Source organism: Protopterus annectens, chromosome 7.part0 (assembly GCF_019279795.1).
Source record: "Protopterus annectens isolate FY-2018-M chromosome 7.part0, PAN1.0, whole genome shotgun sequence".
NCBI lineage: Eukaryota > Metazoa > Chordata > Ceratodontiformes > Protopteridae > Protopterus > Protopterus annectens.
In genome coordinates this window covers 315533039-315554118 of record NC_056739.1, presented here as the reverse complement: position 1 = coordinate 315554118, position 21080 = coordinate 315533039, and the positions used below count along the sequence as shown (strand labels likewise).

The 21080-nt window shown below is 44.3% G+C and overlaps 1 protein-coding gene across 1 annotated transcript in view; it reads left to right on the top strand.

Annotated features, from left to right (window-relative positions):
- The window catches only part of EIF2D (eukaryotic translation initiation factor 2D), a 486000-nt gene that overhangs the window by 82338 nt on the left and 382582 nt on the right, over nucleotides 1–21080 (top strand). Inside the window, exon 3 of the mRNA XM_044076862.1 lies at nucleotides 20188–20271. Coding sequence (XP_043932797.1) covers nucleotides 20188–20271 — 84 coding nt within the window. The remainder of the gene's footprint in view (nucleotides 1–20187; nucleotides 20272–21080) is intronic.

Sequence of the window (21080 nt, the reverse complement as noted above, 5' to 3'; positions counted from 1 at the left end):
CCCTCAGCTGGCCTGATTATCAAAGTCTTGGGTCCTGGTCCTGCGTCAGATGCTGTCTCTTCTTCCATGACATCAGGTAGTCAGGGGTATAAAGCATGCAGCCGACGCCATTACATCAGTCTTTCTTGCTGTGCGGTGCCCTAAGCAGAAGCAGTTCGCAAGTGCCAGTCAGCCGACTCCTGAAATTTTTGTTTTTGAGTTTCAGAACCGAAGTCTTCAAAAAAGCTAAGTACACCATTGGGGATCCTTTTTCTTGCTCTAAACCGATGTCAGTAAAAGTTAACAATTGTATTACTTGTGGAAAGCAAATACCTCATAAAGCTTTAATTCTTACTGCATTCCTTGCCTAGGCCCAGACCACGACGTCCCTCGCTGTCGGTTTTGTGCCTTATTCAATCCTCAAACTATTCATCGTCGGTCCATTTTTGCAGCAAACTATTTCAGTACTTGGTTTAATTATCCAGAAATGGCTTTGGGTAAGCCATCCGACTACCGACATTCCAAAAAAACGTAAAGATAAAGACAGAGACAGACTGCATCGGTCCAAAGCTGCCGACGACGCTTTCATTAAGCTAGTTGCCAGTTTGCCGGTACTCAGTGAGTTGCTTTCGCAGCCCCTGATACCTGCTACTTCAGATTCACAGGCCTCTACTGAGACCCATTCGGAGTCCAGTGTGCCGCGAGATGCTTCGACTATGGAACCTGCGGATGTCTCTACCTTGGATGGGTTCGGAGCCGCTGTGCAGGCACCGGCTTCTGAGGGTATATTCAGGCCTATGGACTTGCATTTCAAACCGATGCCATCTTCTTCTTCAAGGCCTAAAACTCGACCCATGCCTGGAAAACCGACGACCAAACCACACGGTCAGGCCCATATGCCTAAAAAACAAATAAGAATGGCTGAAGACCTTATTACTCTAATTAGGGGAAGCCAGCCTTCTCCCTCTAAGAGACCTAGAACTGATTTTCCTTCTGATTCTTCTGATCAGGATTCTGAAATTTCTGTTTCTTCTGATGACCAGGATTTGCCCTTATCCACCTATGAGGATTCTGATGCAGAGGACTCCATACCCTCTGCTTCCCCTCCAGAAGATTTTTCCTTTGGTGAAACCTTGCACACTGTTAAGGAGCATTTCTGCTGGGAAAGCCAGGATTACTCTGACTCCAAAAAGAGGCTTAAGGAATTCTTACTCCTACCTCAACACAGGTCTTTAGCTATCCCTCCTGTACTGGACATTGTAGATGATGCCTTCTTGGAATCTAGTCTGGCCCCAGACACTTTACCTCCAGCTCCCAGAAAACCTGACCGGTATTACAGAGTACCTGACTCTCACAAGTTCCTCTTTAAGAATCCTACTACGGACCCAGAGACCATTTCACAGGGACCCAAAGGGATTAAGGCTACTACTGCCAAAAACCCTACCTCCTGTAATAGAGATTCCAGGGCCCTGGACAGATGGGGTAAGAAGGTATACACTTCTGCTACTTTGGCCATTAGGGTCTTAAACTGCCAGTTTCGTATGTTAAAGTATCAGCAGCATATTATTGGACTACTTAAACAGAAAATGATGATGATTCCTGACTGTGCTGAAAATAAAGAATTACAGGATTTAATGCATTCTGCTGAACAAGTTGGTAAATGTGCTTTGCAATATGGTTTTGACTCTTTAGAAGCATCTTGCAAGTCTGCTTTCACTGGGTCTGTTCTTAGAAGGCATGCTTGGCTTAAGGAGCAAAATTTGCCAGATCATGTTAAAGCTAAATTACTGGCTGCTCCCTTAAACCAAGACCCGCCTGTTTGGCAACAAAGCAGAAGTTGTTATTAAAAAGATGGAGGAAAAAGCTAAATCTATGCAAACTGGTAAAGATTTCCTGCAAGTACAGCCTCCCAGATTTAGTAGGTATTGGCCTTCTAAGAATTGGTCCTTTCCTGTCTCTTCCAGGTCTTCTCAGTCCAAACCCAGGAACAGCAGACCACCTAGGCTACAGTCTCAACTTACTCACAGGCCTAAGCAGTAGGGGGCTCCCACTTCCAAAGCTGGAAGTAGTAAGACACCCCCCCATGGTAAACTGTTCCAATGACTTAACCATAAACCTTCCAAGCCCTGCTCAACTGTCTGCTTCCTTAGGGGGTAAGATCGCCCTGCATGCAAAAAACTGGGAACTCATTACCCAAGACAAATGGGTTTTAAATATAGTTTCCCAAGGATACAGATTCCACTTCCACTCATTACCAACCCCAAACGGCTGGCCAGACCTATTCCCAAATCAGTGGGCAGAGGCTTAACAGCAGGTTCTCTCTCTCTTCTAAGTATCAGGGCTATTCAACCTGTCCCAGCAGAGGAATGGGGACAAGGTTGTACTTGAGACTTTTCCTGGTATTCAGAAAAGACAACTCCTGGCGTCCTATCCTGTACCTGTCTATTCTAAACACCTTTTTGGTAATTCCAAAATTCAAAATGCTAACTCATCTGCTGCTTCCCATGCTAGGCAAAAATGCCTGGTTGGCAACATTGGACATAAAGGAAGCTTACCTGCACATCCCAATAAGGGAATCTTGCAGAAAATACCTGCGCTTCAGAGCAGGCTGCATGCACTGTCAGTTCTCTGCACTGCCCTTTGGCTTAGCTACTGTGCCCAGGGTATTCACAAAGTGCCTAGCTCCAGTCATTGCATTCTGCAGGCAAATAAATATTCAAATATACCCATACCTGGATGATTGTCTAATTCAGGCAGAAAGCCAGGACATACTATTAAGTTATCTGGCATTGGTAAAAAAACTGCTAACCTCACTGGGGGTACACCGTAGTAGGATCTCACCTAGTACCCTGTCAACAAATTGTATTCCTGGGGCAAGCTTAAACACAACTTCCCAGATGGCCAACCTCACACCAAAAACAAGTTTATTTGAAAGCCTACTTCAAACTACTGGCCACAAACACCCAGCTATCTCCAACAAAAATCCTTCAAGCCCTGGGGTTCATGGCCTATTGTATCCTACTAGTTCCATATGCAAAACTGCATATAAAAACTACAGTGGTATCTAAAAAGCCTATGGTGTCAACATTCTCAGGACCTGGAATCAATGATTCCTGTCATTCCTTGTATAAAGACAGAGTTCCTTTGGTGGACAGAGGCCTGCTACCACAACAAGGAACTGTTATTCACTCTACCCCCTGCCACCGAAACCCTAACAACAGACGCATCAGACTATGCATGGGGGGCTCACTTGGCAGGGCAGTGCATTCAGGGCAAATGGAACCCGTGTCAAGTGCACCTGCATATCAGCCAAAAAGAAATGTTAGCTGTACAGAATTCTCTGACAGCCTTCAAGGACAACATTCTTCCAGGACAATTATTGGTAAAGACAGACACCACTGTTAAGTGGTACATAAACAAGCAGGGGGAACCCACTCGTACCCTCTCTGCAGACTAGCCATGGCTCTGTGGAACACAGCCTTAAGCTACCAAATGCACCTACAAGCTCAATACCTGCCAGGCAAGCTAAATTCACTGGCAGATGACCTAAGCAGAAATCTCATGGACCCACACGAGTGGAAACTGGAACCAAAGATATTCAACATTTTGAGAAACAAATGGGGGAGCCCAGAGATGGACATGTTTGCCTCCCCTCAGAACTACCAATTGGACAAATTCTGCACAAGGACTCCCCACAGACAAGCTTGGAAAGTGGATGCCCTGTCCTTCACCTGGGAAAGCCTCTCAGTTTACGCCTTTCCCCCTCTGCCTCTCCTCTCGAAAGTTCTGCTAAAGATCAAACAGGACAAACCAAGGACAATTCTCATTGCACCAGACTGGCCACGCCAACACTGGTACCCCCCTCTTGCACAGTATGTCACTGCTGGAACTATGGCATCTGCCTCAGACCCCTTCCCTGCTGTCACAGCAGGAGGGACAGATTCTGCACCCCCAGCTTCAAACCCTGAACCTTGCAGCCTGGCTAATTATCTGAGCTCTCCAATACCATCCCTCAGTAAGCAAGTGCTGGATGTCATTCTGGAGGCAAGGAGGCCTAGTATCAGAAAATCCTATGCTGAAAAGTGGAAAAGATACTGTTCCTAGAGCCAGGATGGGCACAGCAGTGCTCAGCTTACCGCATATTCTTCAATACTTAACAGAGATGCTCCACAAGGGCCTTTCCTTCTCATCTCTTAAAATTCATGCCTCAGCCATTTCAGCACATTACAGTACTGAGCCACCCCTCTTCTCTCACCCCCTGCTGAAACAGTTCTTCTGAGGGGCCAAAAATGTACGACCACCTAGGAGAGCCCCTACTCCAGCCTTGGACCTTAACTTTGTATTGGAAAAGCTCACTCTACCTCCTTTTGAGCCAGCTGCATCTGCAGAGTTGAAATTCCTTTCTTGGAAAACAGCCTTCCTTTTAGCCATCACCTCAGCAAGAAGAGTGTCGGAATTACAGGCCCTCATGGCAGTGGAGCCCTTCATCATCTTCCATGCAGACAGGATGTCCCTCAAGACCAAGCCTTCCTTTATGCTCTAGGTGGTATCCCCTGTGGCCCTTAATCAGTCCATTCATTTGCCAACCTTCTTTTCTAATCCAAAGAACAAAGGAGAACGAATACTGCACTCTTTGGACGTGCACAGACAACTTAGATTTTATTTAGACAGGACTAAGCCTCTCAGGAAAACTGAACAGCTGCTAGTTGCCTTTGCTGCAGGGGCAGAGGGGAAGACCATTTCAAAGCAAACCATTTCTAAGTGGATAGGCCATTGCATTCATTTCTGCTATAAGCACCATGGAAAACCTACCCCACAGGGGATAAGATCACATTCCACCAGGGCTGCATCTACTTCAACAGCCTTTCTCAGAGGTGTTCCTACCAGGGCCATCCTAGAAGCTGCTAACTGGAGCTCTGTACATATCTTCACCAAGCATTACCACTTGCCTATTTTTAATAAATCCAGAGCTGGTTTTGCCACTGCAGTTTTGCAGGGCTTAATAGCTGGTCCTAATGATCTCTAACTGCCTCCTTCCTTAGCTTTGGGAATCTACCCAAATGTAATGACTGCAACAGTGAAACCTGAAGAACATAGTACAGTTGTTTACACTTACCATAAATGTAGATGTTTGAGTGTATTCACTGTTGCAATCCTGGATGTTCTTCATCTCACATTGCTGCAGTCCTTACTTATGGGTAGTCCGCTGTTCTCGGTCGGCCCGAATACCAAAGTATTAGGCTGACGTCGGTCATGGGCGCCTAGATCTGACATCAGAGCGTCAGGGTATAAAGGCGCATGATCGACGTCATATCCTCAGTCTTTTTTGCCGCATGGTCCGATGCAGAAGCAGCGTTGCAAGTGCCGTTCGGCGTTCTGAAATTTTTCGCTGAGTTTCAGACCGATACCAAGTTGGCTAAGTACCCCGGTGGGGAATATTTTTGTTTTTTCTTGCCTCAGTTACTTACCGGATGTCAGAAAAAGTGAATAATTGTATTTCTTGTGGGAAACAGATACCGCATAGGGATTACCACTCGCTTTGTATTCCTTGTTTGGGACCGGAGCACGACGTTGTCGGGTGTCGGTTTTGTGCTAGGTTTAATAAGCGCACTATAAAACGGAGGTTAGATTGCGCTAGGTTAGTCTTTGGCAAGAGGTGTAATTATAATATGCCGTCGGATGTTCCGACGCCTGCTTCTACTAAGAAGCGCAAAGACAAATCTTTAAAGCCTAGGCAGGATGATTCGTCCGTTTCGGACGCTGGACCTTTAGAAGCTACAGGTGAACAGGTGGATCCGGCTGAAGTTTCTGTTGAGTCCCAGGGGAAAACTTTGATTTTACAAGATGTGGCCTCTCAGGAGGCAGGTCAGGCTGAAGGGGTCTCTCAGGTTACTATTCTCCCTTCTATGCCTAAGGTGGTTAGGCCTTATGCTACTGTTTCTAAGGCTCCTTCTAAGGGCAGGTCTGTTTTGCCTTCCTCTGGTGTCAGTTCTGGTTCTTCAGGGTCTGTGCCTAAAAAGCACATGCTTAAAATGGCAGAGGATTTGATTACTTTAATTAGAGGTTCTATGCCCCCTCCTGATAAGAGGCCCAGGATGGAGCCAGAGTTGGAAAGTTTGGAGCAGGCCTCAGATGATTCAGAGTCTTCTGCTGAAGACATTCAAGATTTCCCTCCTTATTCTGATTCTGATGCAGAGGATTCCACTCCTTCTGCTTCTCCTCCAGAGGATTTTTCATTTTCAGAAACTCTGCATTCCATGAGGGAGCATTTTAAGTGGGAGGGAACAGGATTACTCTGATTCACGGAAGAGGCTCAGGGAGTTCTTGTTTTTACCACAGACCGGACAGGTATTACAGGGTGCCTGAGGCTCATAAATATCTGTATAAGAGTCCTAGGGCGGACCCAGAAACTATTAGTCAGGGGCCTAAGGGTGTTAGAGCCTCTGTTGTTAAGGATCCGGTTCCTCTGGATAAGGAAGCTAGAGCTTTGGATAGATGGGGTAAGAAGGTGTATACCTCTTCTACTTTAGTAATGAGAGCTTTGAACTGCCACTTTCATATGTTGAAGTATCAGAATTTCTTCCTTTCTCAGCTAAGATCTAAAGTGGATGCTTTGGCAGAGGGCATAGAGTGTAAAGAATTGCAGGACTTAGTGCATGTTTCTGAATAGGTGGGTAAGCATTCTTTGCAATGTGGTTTTGATGTTTTACAGGCTTCTTCTAGGGTGGCTGCCACTGGTTCAGTTATTCGTAGGCACGCCTGGCTTAAGGGTCAGAATTTGTCTGAGCATGTTAAGTCTTGAATTCTGGATGCCCCTTTACAGTCTGAAGTTTTGTTTGGTCCTCCTGTGGAGTCAGTCTTACAGAAAATGGAAGACAAGGCTAAGTCTATGCAGACTGTTAAAGATTTTTTGCAGGTACAACCTCCAAAGTTTAGTAGAAATTGGCCTACTAAGGGGTGGACGTACCCTACTTCTGATTCTCAGTCTAGGGGTAGATCTAGGCGTGGTAGGGGCAGAGCTCAGAGTACCTTCAGGCCGAGACAATGGAGTTCGCCTGCTCAATCTGCTGGTGAGGGCAGGGGCCAGTCCTTTCGTTAACAGGCCCAATGACCTGCATTTTCAGCTGCCAGATTCTTCTTGCCGGGCAGCTCCTTTGGGAGGAAAGTTGGCTCTTTTCAAGCAAAATTGGCTTTTAGTCACCCAGGACAAATGGGTATTGGACATTATAAACCGAGGTTACAAGTTCTATTTCCACACCATGCCTCCTTTCAAAGGCATGCCAGACGTCCTCCTCGGCAAAGGATAGAGGCTCACAGACAAATTTCTTTACTTCTTCAAATAGGAGCTATACAGCCAGTTCCTCTGTCAGAAGTGGGCCTAGGATTTTATTCTCGCCTGTTTCTAGTTCCAAAGAAAGGGAACACGTGGAGACCAATTTTGGATTTATCTATCCTCAACACTTACCTGGACATTCCAAAGTTCAAGATGCTGACTTTACAACAACTTTTACCTCTGTTGGGAAAAGATCACTGGATGGTTACTCTGGATCTCAAAGAGGCTTACCTTCATGTTCCTATCAGGCCCAGTTGCAGGAGGTACCTGCGTTTTCGGTCTGGAAATTTACATTATCAGTTCTCTGCATTGCCCTTTGGCTTATCTACTGCGCCCAGAGTGTTCACAAAGGTTCTGGCTCCAGTGATAGCATTTTTCAGACTAAGAGGGATACAGATTTATCTTTATTTGGACGACTGCCTGATTATTGCACAAGAAAAGGACGAACTTCATCATCATCTACAGTATGTGATGGCAGTGTTAAGATGCCTAGGGTATTCTGTGAACGAAACAAAGTCCAGTCTAGTACCCTCTCAGGACATGTGCTTTCTGGGTGTGAGACTGAATACAGCTTCCCAGATGGCCTTTTTGACCCTGGACAAACAAAGAAGCCTTTCTCTTTATTTCCAGCAAATGTCTCTACGGTCCAGGCTGACTGCAAGGACAGTCCTTCAAGCCTTGGGGTTCATGGCATCTTGTATTCTGTTGCTTCCCAATGCCAAATTGCATATGAGGAAGCTTCAATGGTATCTCAAAAATGTGTGGACACAGCACTGCCAAGATCTAGACACTGTCATTCAGATAATACCTTGCATTCAGAAGGAGTTTTTGTGGTGGGCTCAGGAATGTCACCTAAACAAGGGACTCTCTGTGACCCGACCAGAGGCGAGTCAGATTCTAACGACAGATGCCTCCGACAAGGCTTGGGGAGCACACCTCAATGGAAAATGGGTGCAAAACACGTGGCCTGTCAAACTCCAACATTTGCATATCAACTTGAAGGAAATGTTAGCAGTCCAGTTTGCATTGATGGCTTTCAAAGATTTACTTCACCCAGGGCAGGTGTTGATTCAAACAGACAACACTACTGTCATGTGGTACATCAACAAGCAGGGGGGAATCCATTCTTACCCTCTTTGCAGGCAAGCGATGATTCTGTGGGAAACTGCTCTCAATCTACACCTCAGTCTTCAGGCAAGGTTTCTACCAGGAGCACAGAACTCCTTAGCAGATGTATTGAGCAGACTAATAGTGGATCCTCACGAGTGGAAATTGGATCCTCATGTATTTCAACAGTTGACAGTGTTATGGGGAACTCCAGACATAGATCTGTTCGCTTCTCCACTAAATTACCAGTTGCCAAAGTTTTGCACAAAAATGTTTCATCACACAGCTTGGAAGGTGGACGCTCTATCATTCAGTTGGAACAATCTGCATGTATATGCCTTTCCACCTCTGCCTCTTCTTCCCAAGGTACTTTTGAAGGCCAGACAAGACAAGCCAACCATGATTTTGATAGCACCGGATTGGCCTCGACAACACTGGTACCCACTACTGAGGAGTTTAGTAAGAGAACCTCCATGGCCTCTGCCTTTGATACCGCACCTTTTGTCACAAGAGGACAGTCACTTCCTCAATGTCAAGATTCAGTCTCTGCATCTAACAGCCTGGCATATTCTGTTTTAGACTCTGGAAGGTCTCAGCTTCCACAAGAAGTTTTGAATGTTATTTTGGAGGCCAGGAGGCCTAGTACCAGGAAAGTTTACGCTGATAAATGGAGGAGATTTTTTATTTGGAGCAAAGGAAAGGACCTTGATGTCTCCAAACCTGATTTAAGTGTTGCTCTTCAATATCTTACTGAGCTATTGGACAAGGGTTTGTCTTTCTCCTCAATAAAGGTTCATGCTGCAGCCATTTCTGCTCACTATGATTGTGACCCTCCTTTATTCTCTCATCCTTGGTTTAAGCAATTTCTTAGAGGGGCAAAGAATATAAGACCCCCACGTAGAGCTCCTACTCCTGCTTGGGATCTCAATTTTGTGTTGGAAAGACTTACTCTACAACCTTTTGAGCCTGCAGCTACTGCCGAGTTAAAGTATTTGTCATGGAAAACTGCTTTTTTGTTGGCCATTACCTCTGCAAGAAGGGTTTCTGAATTACAGGCCCTCATGGCAGTGGAGCCTTTCCTGATTATTCATAAGGATAGGGTATCTTTGCGTACTAATCCTTCCTTTATGCCTAAAGTGGTTTCTAGTGTGGCCTTAAATCAAGCTATTCATTTGCCTACTTTTTATGCAAACCCCCAAAATAAAGGGTAGAAAATTTTGCATACTTTGGATATTTACAGGCAGTTGCGTTATTATTTGAGCAGAACCAAGGAGTTCAGACAGTCTCAGCAATTGTTTGTTTCTTTTGCTTTGGGTTCACAGGGTAAACCTGTTTCAAAACAAACTATTTCTAAATGGATTGGGTTTTGTATTTCTTTCTGTTATTCCCATCATGGTAAGGAGATTCCTGCTGGAATCAGGCCTCATTCCACTAGGGCTACTGCTACTTCTACGGCCTTTCTAAGGGGGGTAGCTACAAAAGACATTTTGGAGGCAGCTTCTTGGAGTTCAGTGCATACCTTTTCTAAACATTACCACCTTCCTCTTTATTCTAAGTCTAGGGCTGGATTTGCCACTGCAATTTTACAGGGCATTTTAGCGCCCCTAATGCTTTATGATTTTACCATCCTCCCTTTCCCGTTGCTTTGGGATTCTACCCATAAGTAAGGACTGCAGCAATGTGAGATGAAGAACATAGTACAGTTTTGTACCTACCATAAATGTAGATGTTCAAGATCCACATTGCTGCAGTCCAATTACCCTCCCTCCTTCCCCACTGTAGTTTGACTTGGTGCTATGCTTTAGGTGATGGTTGTTGTTGGGCATGTTTTTGGGAGGTATTCTGTTTTTGGCTGTGGCCTTTCTGGTTTGGCCTTCTGACATCTGGGGCAAGAAAAGACTGAGGATATGACGTCGATCATGCGCCTTTATACCCTGATGCTCTGATGTCAGATCTAGGCGCCCATGACCGACGTCAGCCTAATACTTTGGTATTCGGGCCGACCGAGGACAGCGGACTACCCATAAGTAAGGACTGCAGCAATGTGGATCTTCAAACATCTACATTTATGGTAGGTACAAAACTGTACTTTACCCTCCCTCCAGCCCCCTGACTTCTATTGGCTATACCTTTCTTCTTGTTTAGTGTATTTTAGCTTTCTGGTGTATTTGCTTTTTGTTGGAGGTGTAACTTTGTATGTAATTGCTTCCCATTATGGGGGCACCTGACATCTGGGACAAGACAAACTGATGTAATGGTGTCGGCTGCATGCTTTATACCCCTGACTACCTGACATCATGGAAGAAAGAGACAGCATGTGAAGCAGGACCCAAGACTTTGATAATCAGGCCGGCTGAGGGCTACCTGCAGGCAGATAACCCAAATGTAGACTGAAACAGTGAATATACTCGAACATCTATGGTAAGTGTACAAAACTGTACTTTTTCTTCCCCAAGTTTTCCAACAAAGGTGAATATTGCCTACACTTACTTGGACATACGTAGTCAACTACGTTTTCACCTGAACAGGACTAAAAAGTCCAGGAAATCAGATCAATTGTTCATTTCCTTTTCTGGTTCAATGGTGGGACAAGCTATATCAAAAATGACAGGATCTAAATGTCTGAGAGTTTGTTTTACCTTCGTTTATGCACATAACAACGAAAAGTCACCTGCGCATGTTGAAGTGCATTCAACCAGATCAGTTGCCACATCAGCAGTTTTTCCATTGAAAAGCTTCTATGGACATAATTTGTTCAGCTGCAACTTGGGCTACTCCTCGTACCTTTATCACTTATTACAAATTGGATATGATCTACAGTGGAATAGCATCCTTTGGCTGTATGCTTCTTAGGAATATTCTTCCATAAGGCCACCCAAGGACTAAAGTAGCTGGGGACTCTGTCCCATTCATCAAGAATGAACAAAGATTGACAACAATCAGATAAAGAAGTTATGTACTCACCATAACGTTCCATCTGTGTTGTCGATCTGTTCATTCTTGACATCCCACCCACCTTCCCCCTCCTGTAGATTTCCTGAAGGACCCATCCCTTGTCCTGGGTTATCATAGGGTTGTTTCCTTGAACATTGTTTCTGCTTATATTTCCTGTGTATATTCTTGTTATGATCTGCAAACTTGATCTGAGGTAGTAGAGAGAGGAGGATTGTGGGTAGAGTCTTGGCTCAAGAGTTTTTTTGCTGGTGCAAGCTGTATAAAGACCGTGCCAGTTCCGAAGATCGGAGCCAATTCCCATTCGTCGAGAATGAATGAAGATCAACAACACAGATGGAACGTTATGGTGTGTACATAACTTCTTTTTTTAAATTAACTGTTGTAGTTGCAGTTAAGCTTACCCCCCCCCCCCCAACTTACTACTGTGGTAGTTTTTGTCAGCAGTGTGTTAGTTATGGAGTAGAAACGGGACTGCCAGCCCTTTAAAAAATGGAAGTGCAGAGCAAAAATTCAACCACAAAACAAGCATGTTAAATGTTTAGGAGGAAGATAGTTTTCCAAAAGATTTTATTTATTCCTCATTTAAACTCTCCACCCTTAAAGGAAAAAATGTCAGAATTACAGAATGTCCAGGCTACCTCTTTCCTCCTCACTTGCTAAGAATTTCATGCCCAGTGCTAAAAAGGTGTAAACCCATGGATGTTTTAAAACCTGTTTCTGCTGACAGCATGCTACTTGATTCTGCTCCTCCCATGGCACAGTACATTCAAAAGGTAACTTTTTTTTAAAAAGAGCCACTCTTCCCTCTACTGCAGGTTTATCTTTTGTACTCTCTTTGCCCAAGATTAATTTTCCTTACCCTCGTCCTCAGCATCTGTTAGGTTCAACAGGGTCTGTACTGGTCTGCTTGGAGTATGTGTGTGTGTTTGTGTGAGTGGCCTTTTTCAGTATTCAACAGAATTTGTGTAGGTCTGTGTCACTGCTAATGTCAGAGGGCTTGAGAGCACCTTCCTTGCTCACCTTTTCAGATCTGGGTTCTGACCCTTCATCACTGGGGATAGTGTAAGCCCCAGTTTCATTGAGGTCAACTGTTGAACCATTGTTAATCCAGTTGGAGGTCAACGCCCTTAGGCTCGACAGTTGTGTTGTAATCTTGCTGTCGACATTGTAACTTCTTGTTTCTGCACACATCGTCCCTGTGCTCCTGTTGACATCCAGGTCTGACCTACTGGGACTGAGTGCTCTGTCTGCAGAACTGGTGTCTCTACATAAATGTAGAGCCCACTTACTTTGGCTGAGGTGTCAATTGCTGCCTTATCCTCCAGCTTCACAAGGGACCTGTTGGTCCTAAAGATATGCCCAACCCATTTGGCTTTTATCTCAGGCCTGTTTGTGTTTGATGTCAGCCCCTGGGAGTGATTTTGATATCAACCTCTGCTTTTGGGCATTGCATTCTAGACATCCATACATAAGCCTTCCCCTGGAGAAATATGACATTGACTGAGACCCTCCTATTCTGGCCATGCACCCCTGCCACCCCCCATTCAGATTTGCCAGGGTGCTTCTCAGGAAATAATTTTCTTGTTTGAATCTAGAACTTCCCTCTTCTAGGGTGTCATAATCACATGGAAAAAGAAGCACTTTGATTCACCTGAGCAATCTCCCTCTTTGGACCTAGACCAGGAGACCGACTGTTCATCCTTCCTCCTAATAACCCTAGGTTCAAGGAGATTTTGAAGCTAAATGGGCTCAGGATGCCAGCTCCCAGTATGAGTGTATTGTTTCAGAGGCCTTCAAGTTCCATTAGCTGACAAAAATAGTTTATCTCATCACAAACAGTTTATGCAAGAGCCTGGATGAGGTTGCTTCTGTCACAGCGAGACCAGATATATTTCTATTTCTGCTCACAGCCTGCCTCAGTTGGTCACAAAATCCATTGGTGGACTCCTCCATTGTTTCTGTGGCTATAAAAAAAGTGCCAAATCAGCAGGGCATAGCAGTCTGTCTTCCTTACAAATAATTGTGTGAGATTGGCTTGGGGGAAGCCTGTTTTCTTTTTCCACCTTTATCCTGAGAGTGTTAAAATATATTGTGCATATTCTAAAGTTTGAGGGAGTTGACAGATGAGAAGACTCGAGCTGTGGAAAGGTTGCCCAATTCCAACTTGAAAACCAGTTACATTCTCAACTGTAAACCCTTGGTTCAGTAGTTGCCAAACCATGTTCCTTGCTTATAGTATTTCAGCTGGAGCAGGGGGCACAGGATGTGTGGTTCATTGCAGTGTCTGGCCTAATCTCACACTGACGTTGCTGAAAATAATAAAGCTTATTTTATGAATGCTGTATGAGTCATGATGTATCAGGATGATGTCCTTCAAGGATGCATCTGCAGTCATAACAAATGGGTTGTCCTGTCGTCAGGCAGCCCTTCGGTCGGTCGGATTCCAAAGTCTGGGTCTGGCCTCGGCTGGTGTCGCACTTCACCCGACGTCATCTCTGCTGGTCTTCGCCATTTTCCTCAGTCTTTCTTGCCGCGTGGCGCCCGAAGCAGAAGCTGTTCACAAGTGCCGGTCGGTCAGATCCAGAGATTACTACTACCGAATACTACTTCGAAGACTTCTAAAAAGCTAAGTACCCCGTTGGGGACTCTTTCTTGCCTCAGCCGATGTCAGAAAAAGTAAATAACTGTTTAACTTGTGGGAAACAAATACCTCATAAAGATTTCCACTCTTACTGCTTACCTTGTTTAGGCCCAGACCACAACGTAGCAGCCTGTTTAGCCTGTGCTTCCTTCAACCGACGAACGCTTAGGCGTCGGTCAGAATTTGCTGAACAGTTTTTCGGCTCAGATTTTGCGTACATTATGCCGTCGGATCCTCCGACTTCTCAAATTGTTAAAAAACGCAAAGAAAAAGACCAACACTCGCGGTCCGCGGTTTCGGCCGAAACCACGGTTAAGCAAACCGCGAGTGTCTCTGTTTCGGCCGAAACCGAGCAAACGGGTCAATCTTCAGCCGAATCCATGACTACTACCGAGGCTCCTGCTACCCTAGTTGAATCGGCCTCTGAAGTTTTGCCTACTAATGTGGTTCCTATAGAATTATCAGACACCATCCCTTTGGATGTCTCTACCCCAGCACGTGGTGCTGCTAGGCTTCCTGCAGCCATGTCTATTAAGGCCTTTGCCAGGGCTAAAGCAGCCAAAACTGCTAAATCAGTGCCTGTTAAGCCCCCCTCACACAGGCCCAGTTCCAGTTCTCAAATGCTTACTCTGGCAGAGGATCTCATCTCTTTAATAAGGGGATCCCAATCTCGCCTAGACAGGGCCTCTCAGCCTCCAGAAAAGAGACCTAGAGCAGAGCCCCCAGAGCCAGTGTCCTCAGATGATTCTTCTGATGATTCAGACATTACAGACCATCCAGAGGCTCCTTTTTCTACTTATGAAGATTCCGATGCTGAAGAATCTATTCCATCTGCCTCTCCACCAGAGGAATTTTCCTTTGGGGAAACCTTACATGCCATGAGAGAGCAATTCCAATGGCAGGGACAAGATTTCTCAGATTCAAGAAAAAGGCTTAGGACCTTTCTACACTTACCGCAACATAGGCCCTTAGCTATACCTCCAGTTCTGCCTGTTGTGGATGATGCATTTAATGATGTTTGCACTGCTCCTGATACTTTATCTCCAGCCCCTGCCAAACCAGATAGGTTTTACAGGGTACCGGACACTCATCACCACCTATACAAGGCCCCACTTGCAGATCCTGAGACTATCTCCCAGGGGGCCTAAGGCAGTAGCTTCGACCTCAGCAAAAAACCCTCTCCCTTCTGAAAGGGAATCCAGGTCCTTAGAGAGATGGGGTAAAAAAGTTTACACCTCTGCTACTCTTTCAGCTAGAGCTTTGAACTGTCAGTTCCATATGATCCAATACCAAGAGTTTATGCTTGATCAGTTAACTAAGAAACTGTCCTCTGATGACTCCTTAGATAAGAAATATGTTTTAGAAATAGTGAATAACATTCAGCAGGTTAGTAACCATTCTTTAAAATGTGGCTATGATGCACTGGAGGCTTCATTTAGATCAGCCATGACTGGCACAGTTATAAGAAGGCATGCATGGTTGAAAGAACAGGTCTTGCGGATCATGTTAAAGCAAAGCTGTTAGATGCTCCTATGGATAAGGCCAGTCTATTTGGTTCTCCTGCTCAGCAAGTAATGAAGAAAATGGAAGAGAAGGCAAAATCTGTACAAACAGTTAAAGATTTCTTACAGGTTCAGCCCCCAAGGTTTAGCAGGAACTGGCCTTCCAAAAATTGGTCCTTTCCAGACTCCTCTAAATCTCAGAGAGGCAGGAATAGACATTCCAGAGGCAGAAATCAATCCAGAGAAGGTGCCTACAGAGGACGCCAGTGGCAAGGCAATAACCAGCGAGGCACAGACACAACCACTGCCACTGCAACAGGACAATCACAGTGACTTGGCTCTGACACCGCCTACCAGGGAACAAATAGCAGCACCCTTAGGCGGAAAGTTAGCCTTATTTTCAAAAAATTGGCACTATATCACAAAAGACAAGTGGATTTTGCAGACCATAGACCAAGGCTACAGGTTTCACTTCCACACCTTACCAGTAAAAGAGGAATGCCAAACCTACCTCCAAATCAGAAAACAGAAGCTCTAAAGCAGATAGCTCAATTAACAAAGATGAGAGCTGTGGAAAGAGTACCACCAACAGAACAGGGCAAAGGATTCTACTCCAGACTCTTCCTAGTACCAAGAAAAGAGAAAAGTTGGAGACCTATTCTCGACCTGTCCGCTTTAAACACATTCATCATTGTCCCAAAATTCAAAATGCTGACCCTACAGCAACTTCTTCCCATGCTGGGCAAGGAGTGTTGGCTGGTAACTCTAGATCTCAAGGAGGCATACCTGCACGTCCCCATACGACCAAATTGCAGAAGATACCTCAGATTTCTTGCAGGATCAGAGCATTATCAATTCTCAGCATTGCCCTTTGGCTTATCTACTGCGCCCAGAGTATTCACAAAATGCCTGGCATCAGTAATCGCTCATTGCAGGCTACAGGGAATCCAAATTTATCCATACCTGGACGACTGCCTGATACAAGCGGACAACAAAAGCAAACTGACAAGACTTACAAAGAGTCATTTGCTTACTACAAGCCCTGGGATACACAGTCAATTTAAAAAGTCAAGACTAATACCATCCCAAACAAAAACATTCTTGGGTGCAGAATTGGACACAGTAAAACAAATGGCATTCCTAACTGCAGAAAAACAAGAACAACTCCCTCATTACTTCTTGGCATTAACAAAGCAGAACAAACTAACAGCAAGGAAAGTACTGCAGGCCTTGGGCTTCATGGCATCATGCATAATCCTGATCCCCCATGCCAGATTGCATATGAGAAAACTACAGTGGTACCTAAAGAATTTATGGTCTCAACACAGGCACAGCTTAGAAACCGAAATACCACTAATCCCATGCCTGAAACAAGAGTTCCTATAGTGGGCTCAAGCATGCCAGTCAAACCCAGGCTTGCCCTTCCACAACTTTCAAGCAAGCCAAACCATCACAACGGACGCCTCAGACCTAGGTTGGGGGGCCCACATGCTGGACAAATGCATACAAGGATTATGGACCCCAGATCAACTGCACCTGCACATAAATCAAAAAGAAATGCTGGCAGTAAAACTAGCAATCCAGAATTTCAGACCATTCCTCAAAGAAGGCCATTTGATGATAAGGACAGACAACACCACAGTCATGTGGTACATCAACAAACAGGGAGGCACTCATTCATACCCCCTATGCCAAATGACTCTGGACCTATGGAATATGGCTCTGAGCTACAACATTCAGTTACAGGCAATATTTGTACCGGGAAAAGAAAACATCCTAGCAGACATGTTAAGCAGAATTACCTCGGATGCTCACGAATGGATGCTACACCCGGACATCTTCAAGGCCATCACACAGAAATGGGGAATGCCACAAATAGACCTATTCGCATCCCCACTCAATCACCAGCTCAAGAAATTCTGCACAAGGACATACCACCCACTTGCATGGAAGGTGGACTCTCTATCCTTCAGTTGGAAAGGCCTGACAGCATATGCATTCCCACCTCTTCCTTTGAGGCACAAGATACTACTGAAAATCAAAGAGGAGCGTCCAAGGATAATTCTGATAGCTCCAAATTGGCCAAGACAACACTGGTATCCATTGCTGAGGAGCATGTCACGGGGGAGAACGTGGACACTACCCCTGATGCCTTTGATGTTAACTCAGAACGACTACAACATCATGCATCCAAATCTAAAAACTCTGCAACTAACTGCCTGGAACATTACATAACAGCAGCTAACCCAGATTTATCCCAAAGGGTTAAAGACATTATCCTGGAGGCCCGCAGACCTTCTACAAGAAGGAACTATGCAGGGAAATGGAAAAGGTTTGTCATTTGGAGCACTGAAAGAGGAAAAGATGTGTCAAAGATAGATATTGCCAACATCCTGGAGTATTTGGCAGAGCTTCTCCATACAGGCCTGTCCTATTCCACCATCAAGATACATGCATCAGCTATTTCTGCAGAATACAGCTTCGATCCCCTGTCTTCTCACATCCTCTACTCAGGCAGTTCCTCAGAGGAATCAAGAATGTAAAACCTCCTAGGAAACCACCATTACCAGCATGGGACTTGAACTTTGTGCTAGAAAAATTGACACTCCCTCCATTGAACCAGCAGCAACAGCAGATCTTCAACACCTATCCTGGAAAACTGCTTTCCTACTGGCAATTACTTCAGCAAGAAGGGTTTCGAACTACAGGCCTTAATGGCAGTACAACCCTTCCTAATCTTCCATCAAGATAGAGTATCCATGAGAACTAATCCTACATTTATGCCTAAGGTGGTATCCAGAGTGTCTCTAAACCAGGCAATCCACCTACCTACCTTCTTTCCCAATCCACAGAACAGGGGAAAGACTGCTGCATACCTTGGATGTACATAGACAGTTGCTACTACCTGGATAGAACCAAGGGCAATAGAAAAACTGACCAGCTTCTAGTGGCCTATGCAACAGGAAGGGAAGGAAAAGCAATTTCAAACAGACAATTTCCAAGTGGATAGGAAATTGCATCAGATTCTGTTACTCCTACCATGGAAAACCAATTCCACAGAACATAAGACCTCACTCTACAAGGGCTACAGCCACTACCACAGCTTTCTTACGAGGAGTGGCAACCAAGGACATTATTGAGGCGGCTACTTGGATCTCCGTGCATACATTTGCCAAGCATTATAACTTACCTCTATACTCTAGATCCCGAGCAGGGTTTGCCACTGCTGTATTGCAAGGGATCCTAACTACACCATAATTCTTCTTCCTCCTCCCCTAGTTTGGCTATGGTATTCTACCCATTTGTTATGACTGCAGATGCATCCTTGAAGGACATAGTACAGTTTTGTACCTACCATAAATGTAGATGTCCGAACAGGATAGCATCTGCAGTCAGGATTACCCACCCTCCTTCCCCTCTGTGGTATTCCTAGGGTATTTACCCTCCTAATAACTAGCTGGGGGGGGGTCTCTTATGGTGTATTTGTTTGTATATATGTACATACATGCTTATTTTTTGTGTTTGCCTTCCTTTTTTTTGGAAACATTGGCATTTACCCAAAATTTAGTTTTCCAAGAGGGCAACTGGCATCTGGGGCAAGAAACACTGAGGAAAATGGCGTCGGCTGATGCCTTTATACCCGAAGACCAGCAGAGATGACGTCGGGTGAAGTGCGACACCAGCCGAGGCCAGACCCAGACTTTGGAATCCGGCCGACCGAAGGGCTGCCTGACGACAGGACAACCCATTTGTTATGACTGCAGATGCTATCCTGTTCGGACATCTACATTTATGGTAGGTACAAAACTGTACTTTATCCACCATGTTGAGGCTTAACATTTTTGTTTGAAATGCTTCATTCACACAGTTTGCTGACGTTATTCTGTGTATTCTTAAACCCATGTGCTTGAAGTAGTGATAAGGTAGCAGCCTTATTGTATTAGTGATTATTTGGCTTTTTGAGTCTTTGCTGCAGCAAACAGCTATACTTCTGCAAATCATGCTGTTACAAATGGAATTATTTTATCTGATGATGGAGTAATACATTTTTTAAGATACATTTCCCACAAGGAGTACTGACTTGGCTTACATTTTATTTTTCTTGTGTAGTATTTTCAGTAAAATTAGTGCAGTGGTCTACATGAATCTGTTCATGAGTTTAGGTTGGCTTTATAAAGTAGTAAAACACAAAGTAAATTGTGCATTTTATAGAAGTTGTCTTTATCTCTGCCAACCCTTTTACTTTCCTGCAAGTGAAAAGGTACTGAGAGAATCCTTCATACCTTGAATACTAGAAAGGAGCTAATCTAGTTTCACTTTTATAGACCAAAGAGGGCAGACCCTTTGTACTTCCATATTGGCTTTGATACAATTGCCAGGAGTAGCGGTGGGCATGGTGTAGCAGTGGGCTGACCCATACAAATCGCAACCATAATCATTGTCTACATCCTTGCAACTGAAGTAGAATTTCTCTTCCTTGGTATCAAAGGAAATAGTATTCCCCCGTGAGTTTTAAGCTATTTTTTAACAGCTCAGTGAAGGCGTAGCTGTTATTTGCTAGTGTGCTGATGACCTCTGGTGGTTGGATTTGCTTATGTGTTTTTTATTGTGTGTAAGCAGCCTGTTTTTTATGTTATAATGTGTTATTTTATTATTTTTTGTTGTAACAGTTTACACACTGTGGACATGCCCAGATCTCCTTCCCATATTTACAACATGGCCAGCTGTATTACAGAAGTTAACAGGGGGAGCAGGTAAGCATTCCATTTGTCTGCAACTGCTGCTTTTGTTGTTATTTATAATAATTTGTTATTGATATTGTTAATGTTATTTTATTTACTTTTAAAGTGCATGTTAGACTTATTTTCCCACATTTAACACATTGGATGAGTACATGCAGAATTTTTCTAGTTTTGTTTTGTAGTGATATGTGCAGGGTACTTCATCTTCTGGATGATGGTTTAGGGAAGAACTGAACATCATGTTAATCTCAAAACTGAGTTTAAGCTCTGCTTTCATGCAGGGATAGTGACATCTTTGCAGAACTGTTGTACATGAATTTATCCATCCCTTAGTTACCAGTTCAATTAGAAAGTAAAGTCTGACCAAAAACTGGCTTTAGTGTCCGCATTTTGACCAGTGCACTTCCCTGTGTCTTTATTATACAGATGACACCCTGTGTAGTCACACATTTTCATTTCATAATTATGCATGGTGAAAGATTTCCAGGCCCACTAGTTTGTCTGCCACACCTTTATTTCAGCTCTCCCTACTTCTGTATTTGTAATGATTTGTGGTTCTCTCTTTTCATACTCTTCCTTTAGGTAATGTCTTCATTGTAGCTAGTGCATAAAACTGCAGCATTTTTTTTTCTTTCCTTAGTGATTTTCACTTGGAGGTTGTACCAATTGTTGGTTCTGTGTTCATCAGTTTTCATTTGTTAACTGCAGAATACTATATCTTTCTCTTAAGTCTGGTTTCTGTCTAAAATTTGTATTCATCAGCTATTTTTTTTTAATGTAACCTGTGTTTAAAAAATACATGGTACGTAAGCGTTATAATC